The 24,936-nt window shown below is 46.1% G+C and overlaps 1 protein-coding gene across 1 annotated transcript; it reads right to left on the bottom strand.

Moving 5' to 3' along the window:
- Positions 1-1,538: 1,538 nt before the first annotated feature.
- On the bottom strand, positions 1,539-23,500 carry FAM234B (family with sequence similarity 234 member B). The gene is made up of 13 exons (XM_054386787.1): positions 23,464-23,500; positions 16,851-17,243; positions 15,811-15,909; positions 13,102-13,290; positions 11,471-11,601; positions 10,270-10,417; positions 9,788-9,929; positions 8,998-9,141; positions 5,526-5,607; positions 5,146-5,301; positions 4,280-4,397; positions 1,968-2,194; positions 1,539-1,544 (listed from the first exon to the last, which is right to left on the bottom strand). The coding sequence occupies exons 1-13, from the start codon at positions 23,498-23,500 to the stop codon at positions 1,539-1,541; spliced, it is 1,872 nt and encodes a 623-aa protein (XP_054242762.1).
- Positions 23,501-24,936: the final 1,436 nt, after the last annotated feature.

Raw genomic sequence — 24,936 nt, 5'->3', positions numbered from 1 at the left:
AACCATATACAAACTCTTCATAGGCCCTAATATTAAGAGAGAAGGGCCCAAGGACCAGCCTTGGGGCTTGCAGCTGATCCTGAAGGGCTATCCTGGAAGCTTTTATATGGAGATGCAGGGATGGAGAAAAGAGTAGGTGATATGGCAAGAAGAAAATGTCAAGAGCCCAGAAGAGCAAACCCACACAGATGTGCCCATCTGGAGGGAGGGTCTAAATCCTGCCATCACCTCACTACTCCCAGGGCAATGCAGGGAGGCTGGGAGGGCAAGTGTCAGCAGGGGGACACCAGAATCCTTTGCAATCCTCATTTCAGCCCTGCACTGTGGGGAGCTGCTGGGGCACCCAAGTGGTTGCTTTTCATATGGTCATTCCTACTGCTCTGCAACTACAACACAGGAAACTGAGGCACACTCAGAGGCATAGTTCAAAGCACTAAATACGCTGTGAGCAAATGTGCCCTGGGGTTAGTCTCTTCCTCTTGGAACTGCACACAGGGCTGAGCTGGCAAGGGAATGGTAGTGCTGAGCCTAGAATAGGGGTAAAATGCATGGAAAAGCTCTCCAGTTCTGCCTGTGTCTGAGCCTCTAAACTGTGAAGCAGTGGTGTGAGAATCAGCTTTGCTGTGACTGGATATAGCGTGTCAGTGGGGATGTGCTGGGAATTGATTCCAAAAGGCCTGGGATGCATTTGCAAAGGGGGGAGGGTCCAGCCTCTTGGACTGCAGTGAGATGTTACAGCGATGTTTGGGTTCATAAAAACCTAGGGATGGATAGAAACAAGATGGGAACTCTTTGATTCTACATCACCCACATCAACCTGTCCTGAACTTGGGACCGGGGAAAGAAATACACAACTGCAAGGGCTGGCAAATACTGCAGGGATCACTTTTCTCTAGATCAGGGAACTCAGTCAGAAAGTTAATTTGTTTGTGACTTAGGGGACAGAATGGAGAAGGGGGCTGAGAGCACAGGAAAGGCTGCAGACAAGACTAGCCTTGCAGGAGCCAAAGGCTTCTCTCCAAAAACATAAAGATTAAAGCAGGTGGTGTCCTTTAGCCACACCATTTGCCTTGAGTCACCATGGCCCACTCTAGGCCTAGAGCTTATTTGACTGCCTGGGAACACTATCTGGACATAAAAAGGAGTGTCTTAAATCTCCTTCATAAATTAAACATACAAAAAATATACATATTCAGTATAAATTGATACAGATATATATATATATATAAAACCTGGTTTTATATATATAGATGTGTGTGTGTGCATATAAATTCTAAACACATTTCTGTGTTACCTGGAAGGAAGCATGCATGAACAGCATATGGAGGGGAAGATGTTGAACAAGGTTCCTCTGGCACTGGACTGGTCTGCCAAGCACAAACCTGCCTCCAGCAGCATTCCCCAGAGAGCTGAAGAAAGGGCGAATGCTTTTAGCCCCCATTCTCTCTACACAGCAGTCTTCCTGAAGATTCAGAGAGCAGCTTCCTATATTCTGCAGACAGGCCACAGGCCCAATCAGAATCTGAAGAACCACCAGGCTAGAGCTGGAAAAAGAAAGGCAAACAAAAACTAAAGCCAAAACTTCCTATCATCCAGTCTGGTAGAGAAGAGTGGTATATTCATAGGTCAGGAACTGAATCTGGGCACCACTATATGGAGAACCCATTTTGCCCACATCAAAACAAGTGATTTCTGTCCCATCTCTCTGCTCTGCCTCTGACTCTCTCAGTCTGATTATCTTCCCTGGTTCTTTCTAAAATCCCCCTCCTCGTCCAACTGCCAAAGTACAGCTTGGGCCTCACAACCTATCCAGCTTATGCCCAAAGGGGTAGCCAGTCAGCTTGCAAAGTTTCTTTGCATCCCACTAGCTTCTTTGCATCTCAAAGACCACCTAACCATGTGTGTAGGGAAGAGATCAGATGTTTTCAAAGGTCAGGATTTCATTAGGGATTCCTGCACAACCTCACCTTCTGAGGAAAGTCAACAAATTTCAGCCGGGCAAGAAATCGCCTCACTTCTCCACGGCTTATTTTGGGAGTGCTAGTGTCCTTCAGCCACACCATTCGACCTTGAGTCATCATGGCCCACTTCAGGCCCAGCTTGCTGACTGAGAGAAATCCTGGTTGCTTTTCAGAGGTTGCAGTTGTTGTCACTGTGATGTGAAAAGCATCCTTCTGGAGATCGTTAATTCCAACTGGTCCACCGGAAAAGGCCAAGAAAATATTGGTGAGCAGTAGGCAATTCCATTTCTTCCAAAGGAAATCTTACAGTCAAAACATCCACTGGACTGAGAGTATATTCAGTCTGACCTTAAAATTGCAATTACTGTAGTTCATCAGAGAAAATGATTTGAAGTTAAAATTTTTCCATGGAAATAAACTGAAATCTTGATCAGAAATGAAAAGGGTTTGGTTCCAGGTGATGGTTTTGTGTGGAGTGTGGCCAGCAGGGCAAAAGAGGTGATTCTTCCCCTTTATTCTGCTCTTGTGAGACCCCCACCCCAAATATTGTGTCCAGTTCTAGTGTCCCCATCATGAGAAGGACAGAGAGCTGTTGGAATGAGTCCAGAGGAGGGCACAAAGATGATCCAAGGGGTGAAACACCTCTGCTATGAGGATAGGCTGAGGGAGCTGGGGTTGTTCAGCCTACAGAAGACTCCAGGGGGGCCTTATAGCTGCCTTCCAATACCTGAAGGGATCCTACAGAAAGGCTGGAGAGGGACTTTTCATAATGGTATCTAGTGATAGGACAAGAGGGAATTGTTTTAAGCTGAGGGAGAGTAGGTTTAGACTAGATCTTAGGAAGAAGTTCTTCAGCATGAGGGTGGTGGGACTCTGGAACAGGTTGCCCAAGGAAGTTGTGGATGCCTCCTCCCTGGGGGTGTTCAAGACCAGGCTGGATGAGGCTTTAAGCAACCAAGCTTGCAGAGAGGTGTCCCTGCCCACAGTGGGGAGGTTGGAGTAGATGATCTATAAGGTCCTTTCCAACCTAAGCCACTCTATAATTCTATGACATAAGAGATGCACAGATTTCAATACTGCAGTTCACTTTCAGGGAGCTTTCCTTCCACATCCGTTAGCAGCTGTGGTTTTATCTCTACAGGAGGGGAAATTGGTAAAGCAGGGGCAAGCCAGTTCATTCCATTCACTGCAGAATGATCTGTACAGACCTCAGGATCCACAGCCTCTAATAAACCCCTCTAAAAATTCTATTCTCTTTGTTCTTGACAGAGATGGTTTTTGATACAAATCCAATTAGATGTATCTCTATGTAGCAGCCTTTCTATGTTTCCTGGCCTGCTGGACTCAGTGCTAGATGAACAGATCTTTTATGCCACATCCTGCTATGCTCAAACAGCTTGGCTCTTGGTGGAGCTGCCTCAGAAAGAGCAAAGAAATGCAACAGGGACTGTACAATCTTGTAGAGATGTTAAATACAGGCCTACTTTTTCCTGAAAACATCTTTCAATTCCTCTTTTCAAAAAGAAATAGGAAGAAGTAGCACAGTTGCCATCCCACAGAGCAGGAGAAGATGGCCAGGAAAGGCAGAAGTGTATCTGAGGTGACAAAATTTTCATGGTGGTTCTTCATGCACCACCTTAAATCATAAATAGCTCCACAAAAAGCTCATGTTATAAAACATGCATGAAGTCAAACTCAGACCTTTCCTTGCTTAAACGTGTGCAAGAAATGTGGCAGGTCTTTTATTTGCAAAGTAGGGGTTGGACAAAACCTTCCTTCAGGAGGAAGATGAATCTTACTTTCTACTGCTGGTGTATATGTGGTGGACCTCAGGTCGTACTACCTTTAAAGGAGTGGCTGAAAGAACTAGGATCGTTTTAGTCTGGAGAAGAGGAGGCTGAGGGGAGACCTCACTGCTCTCTACAACTACCTGAAGAGAGGTTGGAGTGAGGTGGGGGTTGGTCTCTTTTCCCTAGTATCAGGTAGAACAAGATAGAACAAGGAAATGGCCTGAAATTGTGCCAGAGAAGGTTTAGGTTGGAAAAGTGAAAAATTTCTTTCCTGGAAGAGTGGTCAGGAATTGGAACAGGCTGTCTAGGGTGGTGGAGTCACCATCCCTGGAGGTATTCAAGAAACTTGTGGACATGGCACTTTAGGACATGGTTTAACAGCCATGGTGGTGTTAGATCAATGGTTGGACCTTAGAGGTCTTTCCCAACCAAAACAATTCTATGATTCTGCACCCCATTGCTTCTCAGAGCTACCTCTCCCTCCATATTGCTTTTAGCCTAGGTAGTTTCTCCTCCATTTGTACTCACCTGCTGAAGCAATGACTTTGTCTGTTGCATTGGTGAGGTCCAAAAGGATTGTAGGAAAAACAGGATGGAGCAGATAGAGGTGGTGCAGCCGTGGGTGCTCAGGTCTGGGACCATGTTGCTGTTGGAACGAAGGACAGAGGGAGAAAAACATTACAGCTGGCTAGCAAAGAGGAGCCAAGCTTTGGCAGAGAACTAAAGAAGTTCTCTGACACTGCACTGTCTTGACATGGATCAGAGAGTGAAAAACTCAGTGGTTTTACAGAGATGAAATCCTGCAAAGTTGGTTTTTGTTTTTTTTTTTTTTCCCCTAAAGCATAATTTGCTCCACAACTTCCATTTGCTAAGGTTGAGATCTGGCTTTGTCAAAGACAACTTGATGGGCAAAGCTAGAGTCTGGAAGTTTGAGTCTCCATGCTGACTTGTGTGCCTGTGCAGAGAAGATGCACTCTAGAGCTGGGAACAAATCTGCAGATAAAATATCTCAGTGTTGCAGGAAAAAAACAAACAAACAAACAAATTTACACAAAGTTGTGGTTTTGTGGACACGGACTTTCAATAAAACTTTCTGGTGAAGAATCTGCACACAAAACCTCTTGTGCTCAGGCTCAGAAGAGTCAGAGTACCAAAGCAAGAGGAAAAAAAAATCCTTGACAGCCTTCTTAGATGGCAAGTTGAGAGTTCAGTTACATTAGGAATAAAAGACAGACACTGCATGTGCTCCACAGAGCAATCTCAGAATCAACCAGGTTGGAAAAGACCTCAGAGATCATCAGGCCCAACCTATTACCTAATACCTAACACCTCCTGACAACTTAGCCATGGCTTCAAGTGCCACACCTCAAAGTGAAGGAAGGATGCTTGCTTACCAAAGGTTGTAACACAGGCTCTGCTTCATCTGCCCAGAAGAGAAAAACAGATTTCTTGTCCAAAGTCATGACTGATAGTGCATCGAGTTGCTGCTTCTGCCATGGGAACTCCTGGTTCCAAACAGGGAGGCCAGATCTGCCATCTATCACCACCACCTCCAGGCAGAGGAGAGATCTAGCATTAATGGGTGTCCAGGTGTGGGTGAACAGAGAGATTTCTTGCAATGGCTGTGCTACTCCCTTTCATGCCTGTGGCCACACAGCGATGAGTGTCAGCCACAGAAATATGTACAGCAAGGAGCAGGGAATGATTGTCCCTTTCTACCCAACTTCCCTCACTCCTATGCTGTCATTGCCTACCTTGCTTTCACTTCTTTTACCTTTTTGTTTCCATCTCCAGTCTGTGCCTGAAGCATGAAGTCCAGAGTTTGGTCAGCACCAAAGTAACCTGGTACAGGCTGGCTGCAAATTTGAAAAAAGAAACACTCAAGCCCCACAGCAGAAACCCAAGAATTTCAGATGGAGGCAGCACAGTTGCTTTCATCCTCTATTCTACCTCTTAAAAAGGCAGGAGTTGCCTGTCAGGAACCATTTGTTGGTGGATGAGAAAAGTGAAAAATGATCAAGCAGCTTATGGTGCTCGTTAGACATTCTTCAGAGTTGTCTGTGTGTGGGGCACCCCTTGCTGGGCTGTGCAGACTTTGGTTATAACCCTGTGACATGACTCTGTATTACTCTTCCCTTAGCATGAGAACCAGAACAGTTTTGCTAAGGTCATAAAAAATTACCCAGCCCCTTCAAAAGGCATTGGCAGATTTGACCTCCTGCTGAAAATGCTGCTGCCTTACCTGTGAGAAATGGCTCTTAATACACTCACCACTAATGTCAGTCCATGATTCTTTGTTTTCTTACTGCTGGCAGTTTCACAAGCCTTTTTATAACCTTCAGCACTTTAAATGAAGTCCTCTCTCATCCTCTCCCTTCTGGATGACATAACATCATTACTTGAACACCCTCACTGTAACTGTTTTCTAACCATCTTGCTTGCCTCTGGCTTTCTGAGTTTCATCTCTGTCTTCCACAAACTCACCACAGCTAGACACAAGGTTGAAACAAATACAAACAATTCATCAAAATTCAGGGAACCCAAAATCTTGTGGCAAGGCAGGATGATCAGAAGATATCTTCCCTCCTCTGTTTATGACAGATTGCTGTATTTCACTCAATTAACCAACTATCAGGAGGCTGCCTTTGACTAGATCTACCAGCCTTGAGGCTTGCTGTGGAAGTACAAAGATGGAATGAATCCATCCCTTCTCATGACAGTCATTTTTAATGATGAATCTCACTCAAAGAAACACGCTTGCACTTTCATTTTCTTGAGTATGAATGGCTTTTCCTCCAAGGCACTTGTTCTTGCTATGGCAAGATTAAAATGCCTGTTAGTTCCTATTACTTACATACGCTTAGGAACTCACCTCTCAGGCTTCTCTTTAATCATATAAACCCACTGACTGAAACCTTTCATGCTAAAGCATTTTTTTCCAGCCCCTTTCTCCACTTTTTCATAGCTTCCCTTTTAAAATGTGCATACCAGAACGGCGCCTGAACAGCAATGCCACAATACAGCAGTGACTTGACCATTTATATTTACTCCATTAAACAATGTCATTTGCTTTACAGACACCTTTGGCAACCAAAACCAGTGCTTTCAAGGCAGTATTGTGGGACTACAGCTTGAAAGCTCTCCAGCAGCAAAAGAAACTAATAGGTAGTTCTGTCCTGTGGGCACAAACTTAAAACCTCTCCTAAGGTGCCTCTTCTCACAGCCCTTGTGGGTCAGTCAGCAGCAGAGAACACAAACTGAATGCAGACCAGACATAAGCATTTTAGATGCTCCCAATCAAGTGAAAAATCCCTTGGGTGCTTTCTTAAATGAACCAGAAGGTTAGTAATTACTCCTGCCCAACAGTAATCCCCAGAGCAACCTGCTATTAATCCTCTCTCATCTGAAACATCCATTTGCAACACAATTTTCAAATGCTTACCCAATTTCATGGTCTCTGAACCTTACCCTTGTTTTATGACTACTGATTCTCCTTTATGGTTTTCCAGGGATCTTGTCAAAAGCTATATGAAAATGTAGCACATCTGCAGTGGCTAGGTTGTTTATCTTGGAGACTGTTCCCAAAGGGCTGGACTCAGTCTGTCTGGCTGGAGTGGTGTGATTGGGGCAGGTTTCTTAGGAAAAGGGGAGCTCTCAGTTGGCTTTGCAAGCTTTATCTGATGAGGAACTAGGTTGACTCTGTGGTGACACCCCTGAGCTCAATTTGTTGCCTAGTCTGTGTTGTTTCAGCAGAACTTCTTTAAGTCCTAAAAACATCCAAACCCTCTTAAAATAAACGTTTTTCTACAATATAGCTAGTCTAGCAGATTTTATCTCTCCTAACTCCAAGAAAACAGGCAGTGAAAGACTTGAACACAGTGGCCTTGAAATACAATTGCTTTCATTATTTTCCAATGTCTACCTGGCACCTCCTGCACATGTCCCTAGGGAGGTCACAAAACCAGAGAAAATAGGGCTGGTGTGCTGCAATGTGGAATATTAGTTACCCAGAGAGGTTGGAGGATGGAGTTTCCATGCTTGGAGATAATTACAACCTGTCAGCACACAGCCAACTTGCTGAGCAACTTGCTCTAGCTGAGCCTGCTTGGGTAGACAGATTGGACCAGGCAACCTAGGTGCTTTCCAACCTCAACTCCACTGTGTTTCTGTGAATGGAACAAGTAAAACAGTTTTCAACCCTTCTTGATTTGAACCCTTAGGCATTTTCCAATTCATTAGTGGGTCCATTTAGAAATTTCTTGCATATCTGATTTTACAGCATCCATGAACTGGCTTTGCTTAGGTATAGTACATGCTTACCCTTTAAACTAGACCCCAGACCCATCCAGAAATCTCCAGACTGGGGGCCCAAAACACTTTTAGTCCATCTCCTTTCCCTATAGCATGATCAAGCAGCCATAAGCCATTCCTAAACCACTGGTTATGTTACTCACCTGTCCTCAAGAAGAAGAACACTACCTGAATATCAAACCTAGCTGAACATAATTTTTTTTTTCTTAATTAAGTTCCAATGCCTTCTTCCTATAAATGCTCTTGACAGCCAGGTAACACTGAGCTGGGAGGTGCTTCCTTTTCTCTAGACAACAGAGCAAGCAATTTGTTTCCCACATAATTTCCCTCAACTGTGCCCAACTGTGCTTTGCAAATATTTAATACTGGGTAAGCTGAAATTGCTGGTTATTATCAACCCAGGAGATCTGGCAAATTACTTAATTGCCATGTGTGAAATTAGAGGCCAAGCAGTATTATTTTAAGGTTTACATTTAGTCTAGATGGTGTGCTGACTGTCATCAGGGTGCTCATTTTCAGTTTTCAAGGAACATTAAGATCTGTGGGCCACACTCAGACACCTTCTCTAAATACTTAACATCACCAATGCAATTTCTCCTCTCCACTGAGCTGGCAAGTGGCAGCCCTGGGCAGCAGATGGGCTGAACCACATGCCAGCAATCCTCTGAATTCCAATGCCACAACATTCCCTTGACATCTGTGATGGGTACCTGAGACAGGCCCTTTACCTGTGATCACTCACAAGCACACAGCTCAGGTTTCCAGCCTTCTCCCCCTGCCCTCCTCACTTGCTCAGCTGTGCATCTGCACACATCCAGTTCTTAAGACTTCTCTCCAGACTTGGGGAATTCTCAACTGCTTTCTAATGAGCACATGTTCTAGGCAGGAAATGGCACAGCAAAAAATAGGACAGAGAAGTGTTCCAAATATGTAACCTGCTGATGTTCTGCAGTTCCAGGGTCCAGCGGGGCTCCAGATCCTCTCCCCGCAGCAGGATCAAGCTCTCTTTGGTTGTGATGAGCAGGTTGCTGCAGTTTGTGTCAGGTGTCTTCATCATCTGCAGGAAGTCAACACCCCCACTGGAACAAATAGAAAGCAGAGAAGAGATTCCAAGGCTTTCATTTGCACATCTCAGCACCTGCTGCCTGTCCACATGGCAGTTCATCCTACCTAAGATTTGAACCATTGTTGGAGAACCCTACTTTTTCCCCAGAAAAAGACCCTCTGGGCATTCTTTTGGGCATTCCTCAGTTAAGTGGGCTAACGTCAGGTGTGGGGTCTTCTGGACATCTAGCATTACTATAAAAACATGAAGTTCGTGGGTTCACATTTGTTCCTTCCCTTTTTTCCTACCCTGGCTGACCTTGACAATGACTTAGCAGTAAAGAAGGAGCCAAGAAATCTAGGCCTGCAATGCTTTAAACAGGCTGAGCTTCCTAAAGGGACTCCATTAGCTAGGAATAACTCTCTTCAGATATGAACAAGGGGGTGGAAGAGAAGAAGGAGCAGGAGAAGCAAAGACTCCCTTTTATCATAGTCTCCACTTCTGCTACAACAACCACAGGACAGGGAGGAAACAATGGGTTCCCCAGAGTACTGTTATCAACTGGACAATGAAAAGAAGAAGTGTATTGAAGTAGGAGGGACCATCTCTAGATGTCCTATGGGTTGTCTACCCTTCCCTTCCTCTCCCAGCAGAAGCAAGATGACAAGTCCATCTCCTACCTGTAAATGTCAATGAGCTCTGACAGGTTGACAGATCTGCGCTTCTCCCACTCTGGCTCTTCCTGCTCCAGCACTGCAGGAAAGCGATCCCGGTTTCTGGCTTGGGTAAAGATATCCCTCAGGGCAATTGCTTGAACATTACCTGCCAGGAAGATTAAAGATGAAGAGACCTGCCTGCAAAAGTTAATTCCCTTGTTAGCACTGAGGGTCCCTGAGACCGCTGCAGTTGTGGTAGAAGGCACAGAAGTGCCCAGAGCTGGAAGTTCCCTGGCCTGATGTGTCTTTGGGAAACTCTAAGCTATTCAAGGCTGGCAGGCTGTTATTCCACCCCATGGCACTAAGACTTGTTCCCATGCCCTCTAGCCCCAGCTTTTACAGCAGAAGGCATAGCAGAAACATCCCAAGGATATTCTGGGCCATTTTAGGTGAAATGAATGTTTTCTTGGTAAGGTAAATTGCTGAAGAGGCAAGGTGCATCTTACCAAACCCAAACAGGATGTAGATGGCTCCTCGGCTGGTGATGTGGACTTGTGGGCCAATCACTTTCCCTTCCCCGTTGATTTTGTACTTCACAGGCCCACCCAAAGCAGTCCCAGTCTTTCCTGACACCAAGATGAAAAACGCATCAGGCTGCAAAGAGAGAGGTGTAGAGATTTTTAGCAGTCCTTTCATGCACTTGTGAAAGCACTTCACAGAATCATCTCTGGTCCCCACAGCATGAGGCTCCATTGCTCTTTACCCCCACAGCAAGGTCTAGCTAGTGGTCTCTTTCTCTTTGCTCAGTCTGGCTTCCCAGGTGTCTTTCATGCTTTTCTCTTGACTGCTAATGCATTAAAGATGGAAAGGACTTCAAAAACCTGAACTCCTCTAACAAGATTAATGCTAAAATTGTGGGGAGGGACAAGCATAGATGAAATGTCTCTAGACATAGAGGAAATATTTTTTACTCTGAAGAAGAGAAGACTGAGAGGGGATTTAATAAATGTTTATAAATACCTGGGGGCTGGGTGTCAAGAGGGAGGGGACAGGCTCTGCTCAGTTGCACCCTGTGATAGGACAAGGGGTAATGGATACAAACTACAACATAGGAGGTTCCATCTCAACCTGAGGAGGAACTTCTTCACTGTGAGGGTCACAGAGCACTGGAACAGGCTCCCCAGAAGGCTTGTGGAGTCTCCTTCTCTGGAGACATTCAAGACCATCTGGATGTGTTCCTGTGTGACCTGTGCTAATGGTCCTGCTCTGGCAGGGAAGGAGGACCTGATGATCTTCAGAGGTCCCTTCCAACCCTAACATCCTGTGATCCTGTGAAATCTGTGTCTGAATTAACCATAAGAATTTCTTTCCTTCGCATCAGCTGAATGCTCCTCTCTCCAGAGATCTATCTCCCCATGGCTTAGCACCCACTTCAAAGCAAGCCTTGGCTGAACAGAAACACAAAATTCTCTAGTCTCATCCAGGGGTAAATAGTGACCCTTCTGGTCATTGCTAGATGAGAAGAAATGCAGGTAGTGTCATTATTGCCTGATCTCACTGCTCTGACCATTTGAAAGAAAAAGATTTCAGGGAAATCTAAGGGAATGAAAATTAGGGGCTCTTGCAGCTGCCTTTCCACATGAGACTCCCAGTTCTTCCTCTAGGTAGTGATGGTCCTTCCAAACCCTGAGCAGTAATACACTGTACCTGTGTCTCCTTGAGAGCCAGAACAACAATATCCCTAATCCCATCTCCATCTACATCTGGAAGAGTTGCAGCTGGTGCAGCCAACATCCCACTTGAAAGGTGGATGTAGTTCAGCGTCCAGATGATCTTGCCTGTAAGAACAGGAAGAAAGAGACCTGTAGAACTTGGGGAACTGGAAGGCATCCTCAGAGAGTTCCACAAAACCTTCTTGAAGGAGGGAGCAAAAGAGGTTGTTTACCCCATTCTCTGAGAAGAGATAAGCCTACAAACTGAGATGAGTTGCAGTGGGAGGCAAAGTTCTTGCCCTAGCATTTCTTCAGATTGCCTTTTGAGTCACACCTCAAGTCTTCCCATGCTTTCAGCTTAGCATCACTCTAGAAAGACCTGAACCCAAAGCAATTCCTGAAATAGCAGAGAATATTTGAGGTTTACTCTTGGAAGGAGAACCAAAGAGAAAGTGCTGCTTTGCAGGACAGCAGTTGTTTTCATCAGCCAGGAGTAAAGCCTGTAGATAGATGCCAGAAAAAGGAACAGATGGGCAGTTGTGATATTCAAAGTGCAAATCTGTGTCTCAGTTAAATTCCCATCAGTAAACAGTCACTCCAGCACTGCATGCTCAATCCACCTCAAGGGGAAAGCATGTTAGCAGACATGATGTCAAATGGTTCAGCAGTCCAGCATGGACCCAGCTGGAAACTCAGCAAAACCCAATTTGCAAATTGGCATATAAACAACCAAAAAAAGGCAAAATGAAATGCAATGCGATGCTTTTACTTCATCTTCATTCTTTCGCCAACACTTCTGCTTTTTCATTCAGAGGCAAAAAATGCCTTTCTGATGCTGCTGCTGTGTAGAGTAGGGTAGGGTTTTCCTTTGCAAGACAAAGGAAACCAAAGGCCAGACCTTCAAACACTTGCACAGTAGTCTCCTTTACTACTCCTGCTGGTAAAGGAGACAGCCTCTGGTCCTGACTGCAAGCACTGTGTAAATAATCTGGTCCCTAAAAGCACATGAAAGGTAAATGACACTGCTCATTGACTGCATCTCTCACTTAAACCCAAAGTTTCTTATGTCTCCATTTCCTTGCTCTGATTCCAAATTCATTCCTATGCCTACCTATTAATATTCCTGCCAGTGAATTGATGTGGTAGAACAAACAGCAATCAGAGAATGGAGATGTACATGACCAAGTGACTAAAACCACAATATTCATTCATCTCTAGTGAATTCTTCCATGGACCTAATTTCTCTGGAAGGTTTTCTGGATGTAGCACATGTCCTTATACAACTTCTCCAAGAACACTGATCACCTTTTCAGTGCTGTTAAGTAGGTGCTGAGTTGTACTAACAGCTCAGCATTGGTAAGAAAATATCTTACATATCCTTTATGCCATGGGGATGAAGATTAACACTTTGAAATGTTCTGAGGTGGCAGGATGGAGATGCTGCCACAGAGCAGCTATGGTTTGGATTGTCTTATCCTTGTCAAAGCACAAGAAACTCATTGTGCTTTGACTCCTTCCTGTGTCTCACTAGATTGCAGCCACCATGAAGTGGAATCATTCATGCTTATTAGTCTATTAAACAAAACAAAAAAGCAGAAGCATATTTCTAATGCTGCTTGACTTTACCTGTGGAGGCACTGAGAAGGCTGAGGAATTTTGATGTCCCTGTAACAAGGCAGACAGGCTCTGCAGGTGCCCCCAGTGACAGCCCTTTGCACTGCACACTCCGAGTCTCCTCCGGAAGCTGGATGGACCACAAGGTGCTGCCATTCATACCGGATAGGGCCATCACAGTTACAGAGGGTCTGGAGACACCTGGAAAAAGCAGGAATGAGAGAGCGAAATCCTTTGTCACCAAAAGCTATGTCCATGCTGCCTTTGGCCTTAGAGCTTGAGTTACAGCCTTAGCTTCTAGAGTTGGGTAGCTTAAGCCAGTCACAGCCATACTGCCTGAAAGCAAAGGTGAAAAATCCACCCAATAACTGAGTCTTTTTGTGTGAAGAGCCTAGCAGTGATCTCTTGACATGTTGGGTTATCAGCCAAACACCACAGATAATCATGGAAGTTGGACCTGTGCTCACAGCAAGAAACGTGTCAGGTAGGCACAGAGGAACCAAGACCCTGGAGACAATCTGCTCAGTTGTGCTGGCTTCCTGGTGTGAAATGTGCTGCTGTCAAACCCCTCTCCCACAAAACAACAGCTAGCATCAAGGGGGAATTTTAAGTGACTCCCAAGGCAGATGCCACCTCATGTGCATGTCCTGTTGATATAATTCTGGAGCATCAGCAGGCCATTTGTAAGCTGAGAACTTTTTCCTTATTTTTCCAACACAGTTTTATTACTGTGAAAACCAGACTGAATGTAACTAACTGATGTAACTCATGGATCATTTCCTAATTCACCAATTAGCACAAAATAATTGGGGGGTGGGGGGGGGCTGTTGGCTCTGATTCCAAATGGGAGCAACTTTTAGCTCAGCCTGCCCTCCAACATAGTTGTGGTTACTGTGATGTCCACTTGGCATGCTGGTACCACAATTTAAGATGAGCTCACATACATTTCAAAATAACAACAGTCCCAGCTGAGTCCTGTCTTACCAGGCAAACAACACATGACCTGACTACACAAAGGGAATAACTGGGCCACTGGCTGAAAGCAAGACTGAGCTACTCTCCAAGTCAAACTTCCCCTCTTCTCAAGCTGAAAATCATCTGACTTATGCTAAGGCATTGTCTCAACCCCTTCATTTAGGTTGGCAGGGACCAATAACAAGTAACTCTTGAAAGCAGCTCACAGCTGATGAATGTATAAGATGGAGAAAGAGCTAAAAATGTCATAGCTGATGCCATCAGGTAGCTACCCCAAGCTTATCTCTGCTTGACACTGTGAATGCTCTGAACACAAGCTACAGGTGGGCTGATGTCCAGATATTTGGGCTTAGGATTATGATGTGTTTAAACCTGATTCAGGATCTGCTTTTTGTCTTGCAGCATTGCTATAGCCCAGGATGCAGCTAGGTATAATTATTTCCACTCAGAGCACTCTGAGAACTGCACATATGTCTGTGATGAAAAGTAAACACAATGCAAAGGCAAAACACACAATGCAAGGACAACCTCTACAAACTGAAGGCAGCCTTTACGTCACCAGAATCTCCTGCTCTCACTTTCTTTTGTAACTTACTCTACAGTGTGCACTCCGCTCAAAAGTTTGTTTCTACAGGACTTGGTGTGAAATACTGAGGTCCTTGCTAGGGCCATAGAGAAGCAGCATTTTCCCAATCCTCTAACTGTACTTTTATTACCCCACTCTTTCAAGAGCCAGGGCATTTTGGTCCCACAGAAGTTCTCTTCAGTCTGTGCAGTGCACGCCTGCTCCCTGAATATCTCTCTGAGATTGAACAGATACACATAATCTCAGGTGTTGCCAGGCTGGGCAGATGCAGTACAGGAGGCAGCTAGGAACCCTGCAGGATTTCAGAAGCCCAGTGCAAGAGGATGTCACTGGACTTGGCAGCCCCTGTATAACAGTGGCCACTATCAGCAGACTGCTGCTATGTTACCTGATGGTGTGAGGGTTAATAAAGCAAGAAGAGCCAGGAGCAGAAAAAAGGAAGCTATCTGCTAAACAGCAGCTTCCCCATCATCACCCAGTCTTTGACCTGTGAATTAACAATGATTTGGAGCCTTTCAAGTACATGGAGTGACCTGGAGAAAAATGCAGCAAGGTGAGAGTGTTTTCTACAACACCAACCAACAGCAGCTCTAATAAAATCCATAATGCTCCTTGTTGGCAAGCAACTGGCTAGTTCAGGAGAACTAGAGTACTCCAACAGGCATCTCTGCCATCACTGTCCCTGTTGCAAACTACCCCTGGTAAAGACCAGAACAGCAGATCACAGATCAGGAAGGAGTCAAGACTCTAACAGTGAATCTCATTTGTGAATTTTGCCAAGCTGCTTCCCTTCTCTGTGCTTCCACCTGTGTGTCTGTAAAATGCAGGTAGTTAGATGGAGCTCTTTTGTTAAGAGATAACAAATGTAGTTAAAGTCCCACTTTATTTTCAACTGCTCTTTGTAGAGCAGTGCTTTCTGACCACTTTATCTCTGTTCCCAAGTGTGCACAAATAGAGCAGAAAGAGATGGAGTTCCCCCAAGATGGGATAGGGGAAAACAGAAGATATTCACTCAACAGGTGTGGAAGCAGAGGCTTTTGATAGAAATTACAAGCAAGCATGACAAAGCACAAGCAAAGTACAGCAGCTTCCCACGCTTAAGACACAGGTCCATACAGACATGTATAGAAAGAGGAATGGAAAGGAGCTGTGGTGCTTACCCTTGACACTAGCATTCATCAAGGCAGTGAAGACAATGAGAATGTCAGGGATTCCATCGCCGTTCACATCAGACAGCTCCAGTGGGGATAGCACACCACCTGCAACAGTCCCAGAGAATCACTGCAATGATGCCAAAAAGGCCACCCAGCCCATTTTCCATACTGGAGAGAAGGGCTGGCCTAGAAACATGGATGGCCAAGCCTCGGAGTTTGCTAGGGAAATACCAATGCCAGGCAGCTCACACCACAGCTAGGTATTTCATTGCACGGAAAGGCAGGAATGCAGCATCTGGGCCACAGAAAGGGAAGGGGAAAATGGAAGAGCTAAGAGAAAAAGATTTCTGCTTCCTATTTTACTTTCTAAGGTGATATGGGAGCCACATCTTATGAAAGGTTTAGATTTGGAAGCCAGAAACAGAAAGCAAGGAGGGAGAGACATATCTAGACCTGGCAGAAATTATTTCACAAACCACTGTTATTTTATTGCAAAAGTCAGAATGGGAGATACTTCAGAAATGTTACCAGTGGCCTGTATAGGATGACAAATTTTGCTTTATGGATTCAAGTGGGACAAGAAGACAGAAGAAATAAGGTTAGTAGTGCCAGTTAGGAGACACAAAGACTTCTATGCCCCTCCTCCCAAACACGCTCAGACACTTCAGCATGGAGGTGCTGGTAAAACTCAGGATGCTGAGAGGGAGCTGCTATATTTTAAAGTGAGCTGGGCCATCTCCAGAGGGAACAGAGCATATCACCCAGACAAAAAGGCAGGATGGGAGAAGAGTCAAAATGGTTTTTGATGTTGACAGAAACAAGATTTCGTGGCATTATTATTATTATCTCCTTATGCCAGATCTCACAGGCCTCAGCTTGAAGAGTGAGCAGGGGACAGCCGCCTGTCTATTACCTCGGAGCATCTGCAGTGGTGAGGAAGGGCCTCTGCTCCGACCTGGCTCTCCCAGATAGGTCTCTCCCGCCGATGCCCAGCCTGGGAGCTGCCACCTCCCCTATGCCAGATGCTGTTCCTGGGGCTTTCTCACCTGCTCCCTGCCCTAGGTTGCGGTTCCAGGTGTTATGCAAGTCTCTAGGGGGACAGGGAATCAGAAAGGCGCACACCAAGACAAGAATCATGGAGATCACCACAGTGAGCAAAAAAATCGCAGTGCGCAGGTATGGCATGAGGGAGGGAGCAGCCTTCTGCTCCAAGCTCCCGGTCGTCTCTGCAGGATAACCCTCGGGCGCGCTCTCTGATGTGTGCTGCTTTGTCATCCCAACCTCTGCATCAGAGTCAGGGTCCTGCACCTCCTCAGGGGGACTCTTCCCATTCTTGACACCTCCATTCTTCTGGATGTTGAGTACCAGGTCATCCTCACTTTCATCACTATCAGCCTGAGTGAGGGGATCGTATTCCCCAAGGTCTGGGCTCTTCTTTCCTGAGGGAAGAGATGGAGAGAGACAATGCACCATGAGGTCCTCACTTTTGCAGGATCTCAATGGAGAAAAGGCTACTTTTTGCAGGATCTCAATGGAGTGCTGCAGTGGAGCCCTCCCTACAGAAGGGATGACAGCACAGTCTGCATTTTGCATGGAGGCAAGTGAAGTAAGTGAAGAAGAGTCTGTCTGTGTTTCGGAGTAGCAGCTGCAGGAGAAAAGATGCCAACATTTTCATTCCCCCAAGATAAAGGGGTATGTATATAATATCTATACACACACGTAGGTATGTGTGTATATACACACGGAATTCGTGGAATGAGAATTATTAGTTCTAATTAGAATTATTAATTAGAATTGGTAGTATCAATTCCGCTTTGGTAGTGAGGTACACTGATGTGAAATCACGCTTAATGCTCGGAGTACCTAAACCACTCTCTTAACATCAGACTGAACCCTTTCATGCCAGCACAGCCCCTCTTCACTTGTACTTTGTGTTCTCTGAGGAAACCTACTTCTGAAACTCATTTTTTTCCCTCCTTCTCCTGCCAGGTCCAAGCAGCACTGCTGCCTTCTATCATGGCACATCAGCTGTCCTGCTTCCTGAGGAATAGGAGGGATAGTGCACTACACAGTTCCTCTGCCATGCTGGTGAAAATGATTATCAACTGAAGATGAAGGCCAAGTGATTTTGCCCTTTTGGGCCAGTAACATGCTGGTGTCTGAAGGGATCAGAGCTGCTCCTCTAAGACACCACCCTTCTGCATGGTTCAGCAATGAAAGAGGGAGAGCTCCAGCCCCTGCGGTAGGAAACCACAGTGCCCCTGCTCTGCTTCTCCTTCCACCAGAGGCAACAGCTTGTGCTTGGCCTTACCAAGACAGATAACTTCATACTGGTGCCTCCAGGTGGTGGTACAATAAAGTAGCTTAGCTTTAGGTGTCCTCCTCACAGATGCCTGGCACACAGACAACTTCTCCCCCAAGCCCAAGACAGCCGCAGAGAGTGTGACGAGGGCAAGTGCAGAGCCTGGTTGCACACACTGGCATAAGGCCAGGGCCATCTGTTTATGGGTGAAGGCAAGATCACACAGACTGCCTGCCCTGAGCTACGAGTGGAAGATCACGTCTCAGGGAGCTGCCCTGTGCCACTAGGCTGGGCATGGAGCCATGGCCACTGCTCTGATGATTGCTGAGGCTCAGTCTGTTTCTCTCTCTCTCCTGTTCCAAGGTAGGACTTTGCTATTCCAGATATGCTTCATTTCCCTTTGCCTAAAGCTGACCCAAGACAGGAGCCAACTTGTGCCCAAAGATGCCTGAAGTGATACATGCAAGGCATAAATAATAAGCAAAAATAAGCAAGCTGTAACCAATTTCAGACTCCAAGATAATGGGGAGGCTTTACAGAGCAGAAATTTAAGGGCTTCCATGATTATTTTTCTGGCATAATACATCTTACTTCTGGTTTTCCTGTGAAAGCAAGAGTCAGTTACAGATGTACTGTAGTACCCAGCTAGTGCAACACACCTATTTTGCATCCTCTAGAATCTATTTTGCACCACACACATCTCATTTCTTTCTCATTTCTCACGCCACAAAACAATTTTCACTTCTGCTTTCTGTACCACATATAAATGGTATTCAGTCAATCCCACATATCCCACATTAAGTGGAGCAGGCAGGACAACTCACCCACACTGAACAGAGGGGAAAATAAAAAGATGTCCAATGATGCATCAGACCCTTCCATTTTGAGTTAGGGGCTTCTACAAAAGACTCAAGTGAAAATGAAAAATCCAGTGCACATAAACACTCCAAAAAGCTTTTCCTTGTGGAGGCAGAGGACCCAGCTAAAAGATACTACATTCCCATGGATAGTCCAGTGTATCCCTGTGAGACACTGCATTGCTTCACATAGATCATAAAACCATTGAACGGTTTGGGCTGGAAGGGACGGATCTAAGTCCAACTCCCTTGCAATGGGCAGGGACACCTTCCATTAGACCAAGTCAATCAAAGCCCTGTCCAACCTGGCCCTGGAACACCTCTAGGAAGGAGCCATCTACAACCTCCCTGGGCAACCTGCTCCAGTGTCTCACTACACTCACTGTCAAGAACTTCTTTCTAATCTCCAGTCTAAATCTACCCTTTTCCAGCTGCAATCCATTCCCCCTCATCCTACCACTACAAGCCCTTGTAAAAAGGTCCCTCCTCAGCACTCTCGTAGCCCCCTTTCAGGTACTGGAAGGCTGCTATAAGATCTCCCCAGAGCCTTCTCTTCCTCAGGTGGAACAACCCCAACTCTCACAGCTTGCCCCCATATGGGAGGTGCTCTAGCCCTCTGATCATCTTCATGACCTTCTCTTGACCTGCTCCAACAGTCCAATATCCTTCTTGAGTTGGAGGCACCAGAAATGGATGCAGTACCCCAGGTAGGGTCTCACTGGAACGGAGCAGAGGGGAAGACTAACCTCCCTTGGCCTGCTGGTCACAGTCTTTTTGATGCAGTCCAGGACACCATTGGCCTTCTGGGCTGCAAGAGCACAGTGCCATCTCATGTTGAGTTTCTCATCAATCTGTCCTAAACATGTGTGCAAAGTGTGGGCTTTTCAGAAAGTCTTGATAATGTTGACTCCATCCTGTGAGCAGCACAGAAGGCCACTGACCTCAGTGGCACACAGCAATCTGCTTAGAGACTGCAGTGACAGCACAGAGTGAATTTCCCAGAGGCCTATGCAGCAGGTTGTGCTGACAAGTTGCTGAAAGAGTACTCAGCAAAACCAAAAAATTCTGCAGAAGACTCACTGGCAGCTTCTCGCTACAGCTCCAGATGTGTCAGTTCAAGTCAGGTCAGAGTGGTAGGAAGAGCAAATGCTGCTGGCCCCAAAGTAAATGGTATTTAGCTTGGGAAGTCAAAGTCAGGCAGTTATAGTGAGCAGACTGCTCCTGGTTTTAGAAACCAGTGTGCTTTGAGCAAAACAACTCAACAACACTCTTCCGCTTCAGACGTACTGTGATCTGTTTAACTGTTTTAATTAAGAGACAGGCAAGCCAGAGGACTGAAACTTGCTGTTCATCTTTGCATTGATAGGAATGAGCTTTGTTCTGGATCTCTAGGGTTCACTCACCCTTTGAACTGGCCAGAATGGAGATGTTGGCAATGCTGACTGTGGTGTTAACCACAGACGTGTAACAGGAACACCTTTCCTGCTGAGAACCACTGATCAGAGGCTAGGAAACTGCTACTACACAGTAATGACTTTGAGCTTTTGGTGATCTACATAAGAAAGGATTTATTGTGTTACAGGAGAGATGTAAAGCAGAGACTTGCTCAGTCTTATTGCACACCCAAGTCTGATCTGGAACCAGAAACTGGCTTTCCTTCTCCCTATCTTTCCTTAAAAAGTTAGCTAGCACTCTCACCAGGCACAGCCACTCAATAAGGTCAGGCGTAAAATTTAACCTTACAGCACTCAAGTCCTCATCTCCCACTGTTTGTATAGAGTCCTAACAATAGATCTGTGAATGTTTTGGGAATGCATCTGGAGGGCTAGTGAGGACATGTTCAGCCCAGCCTTCTGAGGCTGTTCTGTGGTGCACAGAATACATAATTCATGATTCACCTGGCTAGAGACAGAGCAGAAGGAACATGGCTCTTAACTGAGAGTGAACTCCTAACACAGTTTTCAGCTTTCCATCATGGCTAGACCCAAGTTGGCCTTTTGGTGAAACTCTCACCTTATCTCCCCTGAAACAATAATCACAGTGTAACCTTCATGATAAATTTGTCCCTGTGCTAAAGCAAACAGTCTCCAGACCTGCCTTGAGCAGTTCTATGGTTCTGTTTATGTAACTTATTCGTTTAACTCATGCTTTGTTATCTATCTTTTGCATACAATCTCTAAGTGTACATAAACTTTGCACCCACTTTACAGGGATTGAGTTCATATCAGCAGAGTCAGTTTCCCTGCTACTCTGTGTTCTTTCCTGCAGGTAAACAAAACACTTCTGTTTTGACCTGCTCTAAATTCTATTCCTCTTTTTCTTTTTCCATGGCACCAGTGAGAAAAGAGAGGTTTCCAGTCAGTGGCCTGTGGTTACAGTCAACCTGTGGAACTGCTGCTCATGGTCTGTGGCTAAGTTACCAGTTGGGTCACCCTGGATCTTTTTTTACAGCCACTGGAAGAAAAAGCAAATACTGAAGAGGAAGAAAAATGTCCCACAAAGGACAGCTGGAGTGTACACTGCAGTATATGAATTTGAAAATCCCTTGTGCATTTGCCTAGAAGTACTTTTTGCGGAGGCAGCTCTTGCAACTGTTGCAGTAGAAGAATGCGACCTCTCAGAGAAGAAAGGATGCATCATGTGATCATGATTTGGAAAGGAGGCATCTGTGAGGTGATCTGTGTTGGAATCAGGTCCCACTCATAATGAAACGTTAATTTCTGGTGCTGATGGCTTGAAAGATATGCCTTGTAATCTTTTTTTTTTTTCTGTTTTTGACTTTTTTTTTTGGCTTTTCTTTGCACTTACTTTGGAGTGAAAAGAGCAGATTTCAGACTTCAGATGAGTACAATTTTCTGTGCATTATTACAGTGATGACATACTGGTTCCAGTATCCTTTGTACTCACTTCATGGTCTGGGTTTTTTCCTTTTCTTTTTTTTTTTTTTTTTTCCTTTTTTCCCAGCTGGCAGTTGGCAGGCAACAGTCACTGGGTACTGCAGACATATCCCTAAGCCCATGGGGAGACAAGTTGCCATGTATTGATGTAATTAATTGTATGAGATGCAGCAGGAAAAAAACAGCTGTAACAACAGGCTTTCTCCTTTCTCATTGCTGCATTTTTCAAGAGTTAACTGCATAAACAACGTATGATACAAGCAATTTAACCTAAGGACTGATGTAAAAACTGTTTTCTTAACTGTAGTTGCAAGGCTTGTGCACTTTTCAAAATCGATGCCTCCTAATCAATGCTAAGTCCAGAGGTCCCAGAAGAGATCTGTACTTGTTATTGTACAGTTCCTCAGTGGCAACACACACACACTTATACTCACCAGTTCACACTTCTCCTAAATAAACTTGATGTAAAATGTATTCCTTCCTATTCAGGCAAATATATATATATACATACATATAGGTACATATATATGAGCAGGAAGAAACTGATTTGCAAATGGAAGTTCTTTGAATGAGATCTAACAGGCACTACACAAACTAAAAACTAATGACTCCTGATACAGGTTACTAAGAGCTGGTGGGAAGGGCCCTGGAGACATTACTATGATCTTAATGGATCAGTGGAGGAGGGAAGGACATGACGTGCCCACTCAGTGCAGCTTCACAGACTGGGGCACTGCAGGACCACAGCCCAGCAGCACACACCTGGGCCATGTCTCTGTCCCCTGTCTGTCCTGAATGCAGAATATGTTAAGAAGGCAACGAGGCACTTTCCAATTGGGTTAATGCAGCCAGGTGCATTGGCACAGCTTCCAGTCTGCTCTCAAGGTCTGATTTCACAATGTATTTTCAGTCCTTTCTAATCTCCTGGCTGAAGAGAATGGTTTGGTTGTTGGACAGCTGCTCAATGCCTTATCTTTGAAAGATCCTGTTCCCCAACACAATAGTCCCTTATGCTTGAATACCCTTTCATCTCGCTGAAGATCTCTGGCTCAAAGAGTGGCGGTAGATAGATTTGAAACATTTACCTGGGTAACGGCAGTGGCACTTACCGAACTCCTGGCCTGGCTTTGGGGGGTAAAAGCCGGCAGGAATGGATCAGAATGGGGCTAACGCTTTCTGGCGGTGGTGGCGGCTGTCCTGAGCCCTGCGCCCACTTCTGTGCGGCCTGCGGTACTCGGCGCATCCTCCTGCTCCAATCCGGACCCAGGCCAGGCAACCCACCGCCAAACAACAACCCTCCCGGAGCCCCGAGGCTCTGTCCCGTTCCTTCCGTCCACCAAAAGGACTCGGGCAGAGGCCGCCGGCACCCCCCTATCGTCTCAGTCCCCATGGCGGCCAGGCCCGTGTCCCCTCACCCCAACGCTGGGCCTCGCCCCACATCACCACATCACCATGGCAACGCACCCCCTGCCCCGGCCAGTGTCAACCGCGCCTCCCCGCCCCTGAAAGCAGACCCGAGCATGGCTACCCCGCCTCGGCCTGGCCAGGCTCGGTTCCAGGCGGCCCGAAATCCCCCTCGCTCCCGCGGGTGCGGACCCCTTACCCGGCAGCTTCAGCGCCCGGGACAGCACCGTAGCCATGCTGGAGCGGCGCAGTACGCATGCGCCCCGCCACTCTCCCGTGTGCCTTCCTACGGCCTGCTGGGAATTGTAGTCCTGCGGGGCGGGAGCAGCCCCCAGCCCAGCAGGGGCCCCTCGCTGCGGCTGAAGGAGGGGAGTGGCGAGGGACAGCCCCTGAGGTCGCTGTCACGGGGAGCCGCGAGTGAGGGCCGCAGGCTGCCGGGGCCTGAGGTTGCCTCCCGTGGGGGTGTGTCAGGCAGGGTGGCACTGAGACTTTATCAAAGCGTCATAGAATTACCTGGTTGGAGAAGACCTTAAGATCATCCAGTCCAGCCATAACCTAACATTTCCCTGTACTGTTAGGCTGTACCTAATCCAGGCGTCTTTTAAGCATCTCTAGGGATGGTGACTCCAGCACCTTCCTGGGCAGCCTGTTCTAGGGCCCAATGACCCTTTCAGTGACAAAATTTTTCATAGTATCCAATCCAAACCTTCTCTGGTGCAACTTGTGGCCGTTTCCTCTTGTCCTATCACTTGTTGTCTACGAGAAGAGGTTGACTCCCACCTCACTGCAGCCTCCTTTCAGGGAGTTGTAGAGAGCAATGAGCCTCAGCCTCCTCCAGACTAAGCAACCCCAGCTCCCTCAGCCACTCCTCACAGGGCTTGTGTTCAAGACCCCTCACCAGCCTCTTTGTCCTTGGGGAGCTGGCATTTGGCCTTATAGAACATCATGCAACTGCCTGTCTCTGCAGAGCCTTCCTTGCCTCCAGCAGATTGACACTCCTGCCCACCTTGGTGTAGTCTGCAGAGTTAGTGAGGGTAATTTCACTTAGGAGGTGCCACTGTTTAGCAAAGGCAGTAACAGCTTGGTATTCCAACCAAAGTTCTTTACTGGTTCAGCCCCTCCCTGTTGTTTTACAGGGGTAGAGACCTGAAGAGTGGTGGGGGCTGGTGGCAGCGAGCCATGACCAAGGACAGCACAGTTTTCTACAACTGTGCTGGGCACTGACACAGGCAAAATATGCTTGTTGTCCTAAATGGTTTACACAGAAAGTGCCAGTCACTCAGTGTAAATATATGCCTTGGTTCTTGGTATAAATATACACACTCTTTTTTGGGAAGTTTTTGGTTGGAAGAAATCTTATTTGTTGATTGTGGTTTATTTTGCCAGAGGCTTTTTTTGCTTGAATTGAAGACTGCCAGGGTGTTTTCCAAAACTGTCCTTGATCTTCACCACAGCCTTCTGAGGAAAGTGAACAGCAAACTTTTCCTTTCCCACAATAGGGAAGTTGAGCAAGGAGGGTTTTGTGGCTTCCCCAAAGCCACAAATCTCCAGCTTCCCGATTCCCAGGCCCATGCATGGACCATCTAACAGCACTACTTCTTCAAGTCATTTTTTGTCTGGGAACTCTCCATTGTCACAGAAGAAAAGAAAGGAATAATGACTGAGAATCCAA

This window comes from Indicator indicator, chromosome 14 (assembly GCF_027791375.1).
Source record: "Indicator indicator isolate 239-I01 chromosome 14, UM_Iind_1.1, whole genome shotgun sequence".
NCBI lineage: Eukaryota > Metazoa > Chordata > Aves > Piciformes > Indicatoridae > Indicator > Indicator indicator.
The sequence above is the reverse complement of the archived record's forward strand: the minus strand, read 5'-3'. Positions and strand labels throughout refer to the sequence as shown.

Bases quoted from the DNA above. Each gene is read 5' to 3' on its own strand.
- FAM234B (XM_054386787.1), bottom strand. From the start codon at position 23,500: ATGGCTACGGTGCTGTCCCGGGCGCTGAAGCTGCCGG. The intron at 17,244-23,463 runs GTAAGGGGTCCG...CTCTTCCCTCAG, and splicing joins CCGGGCGCTGAAGCTGCCGG to GAAAGAAGAGCCCAGACCTT. The intron at 11,602-13,101 runs GTAAAGTCAAGC...CTGTTCTTACAG, and splicing joins CCTTCTCAGTGCCTCCACAG to GCAAGATCATCTGGACGCTG.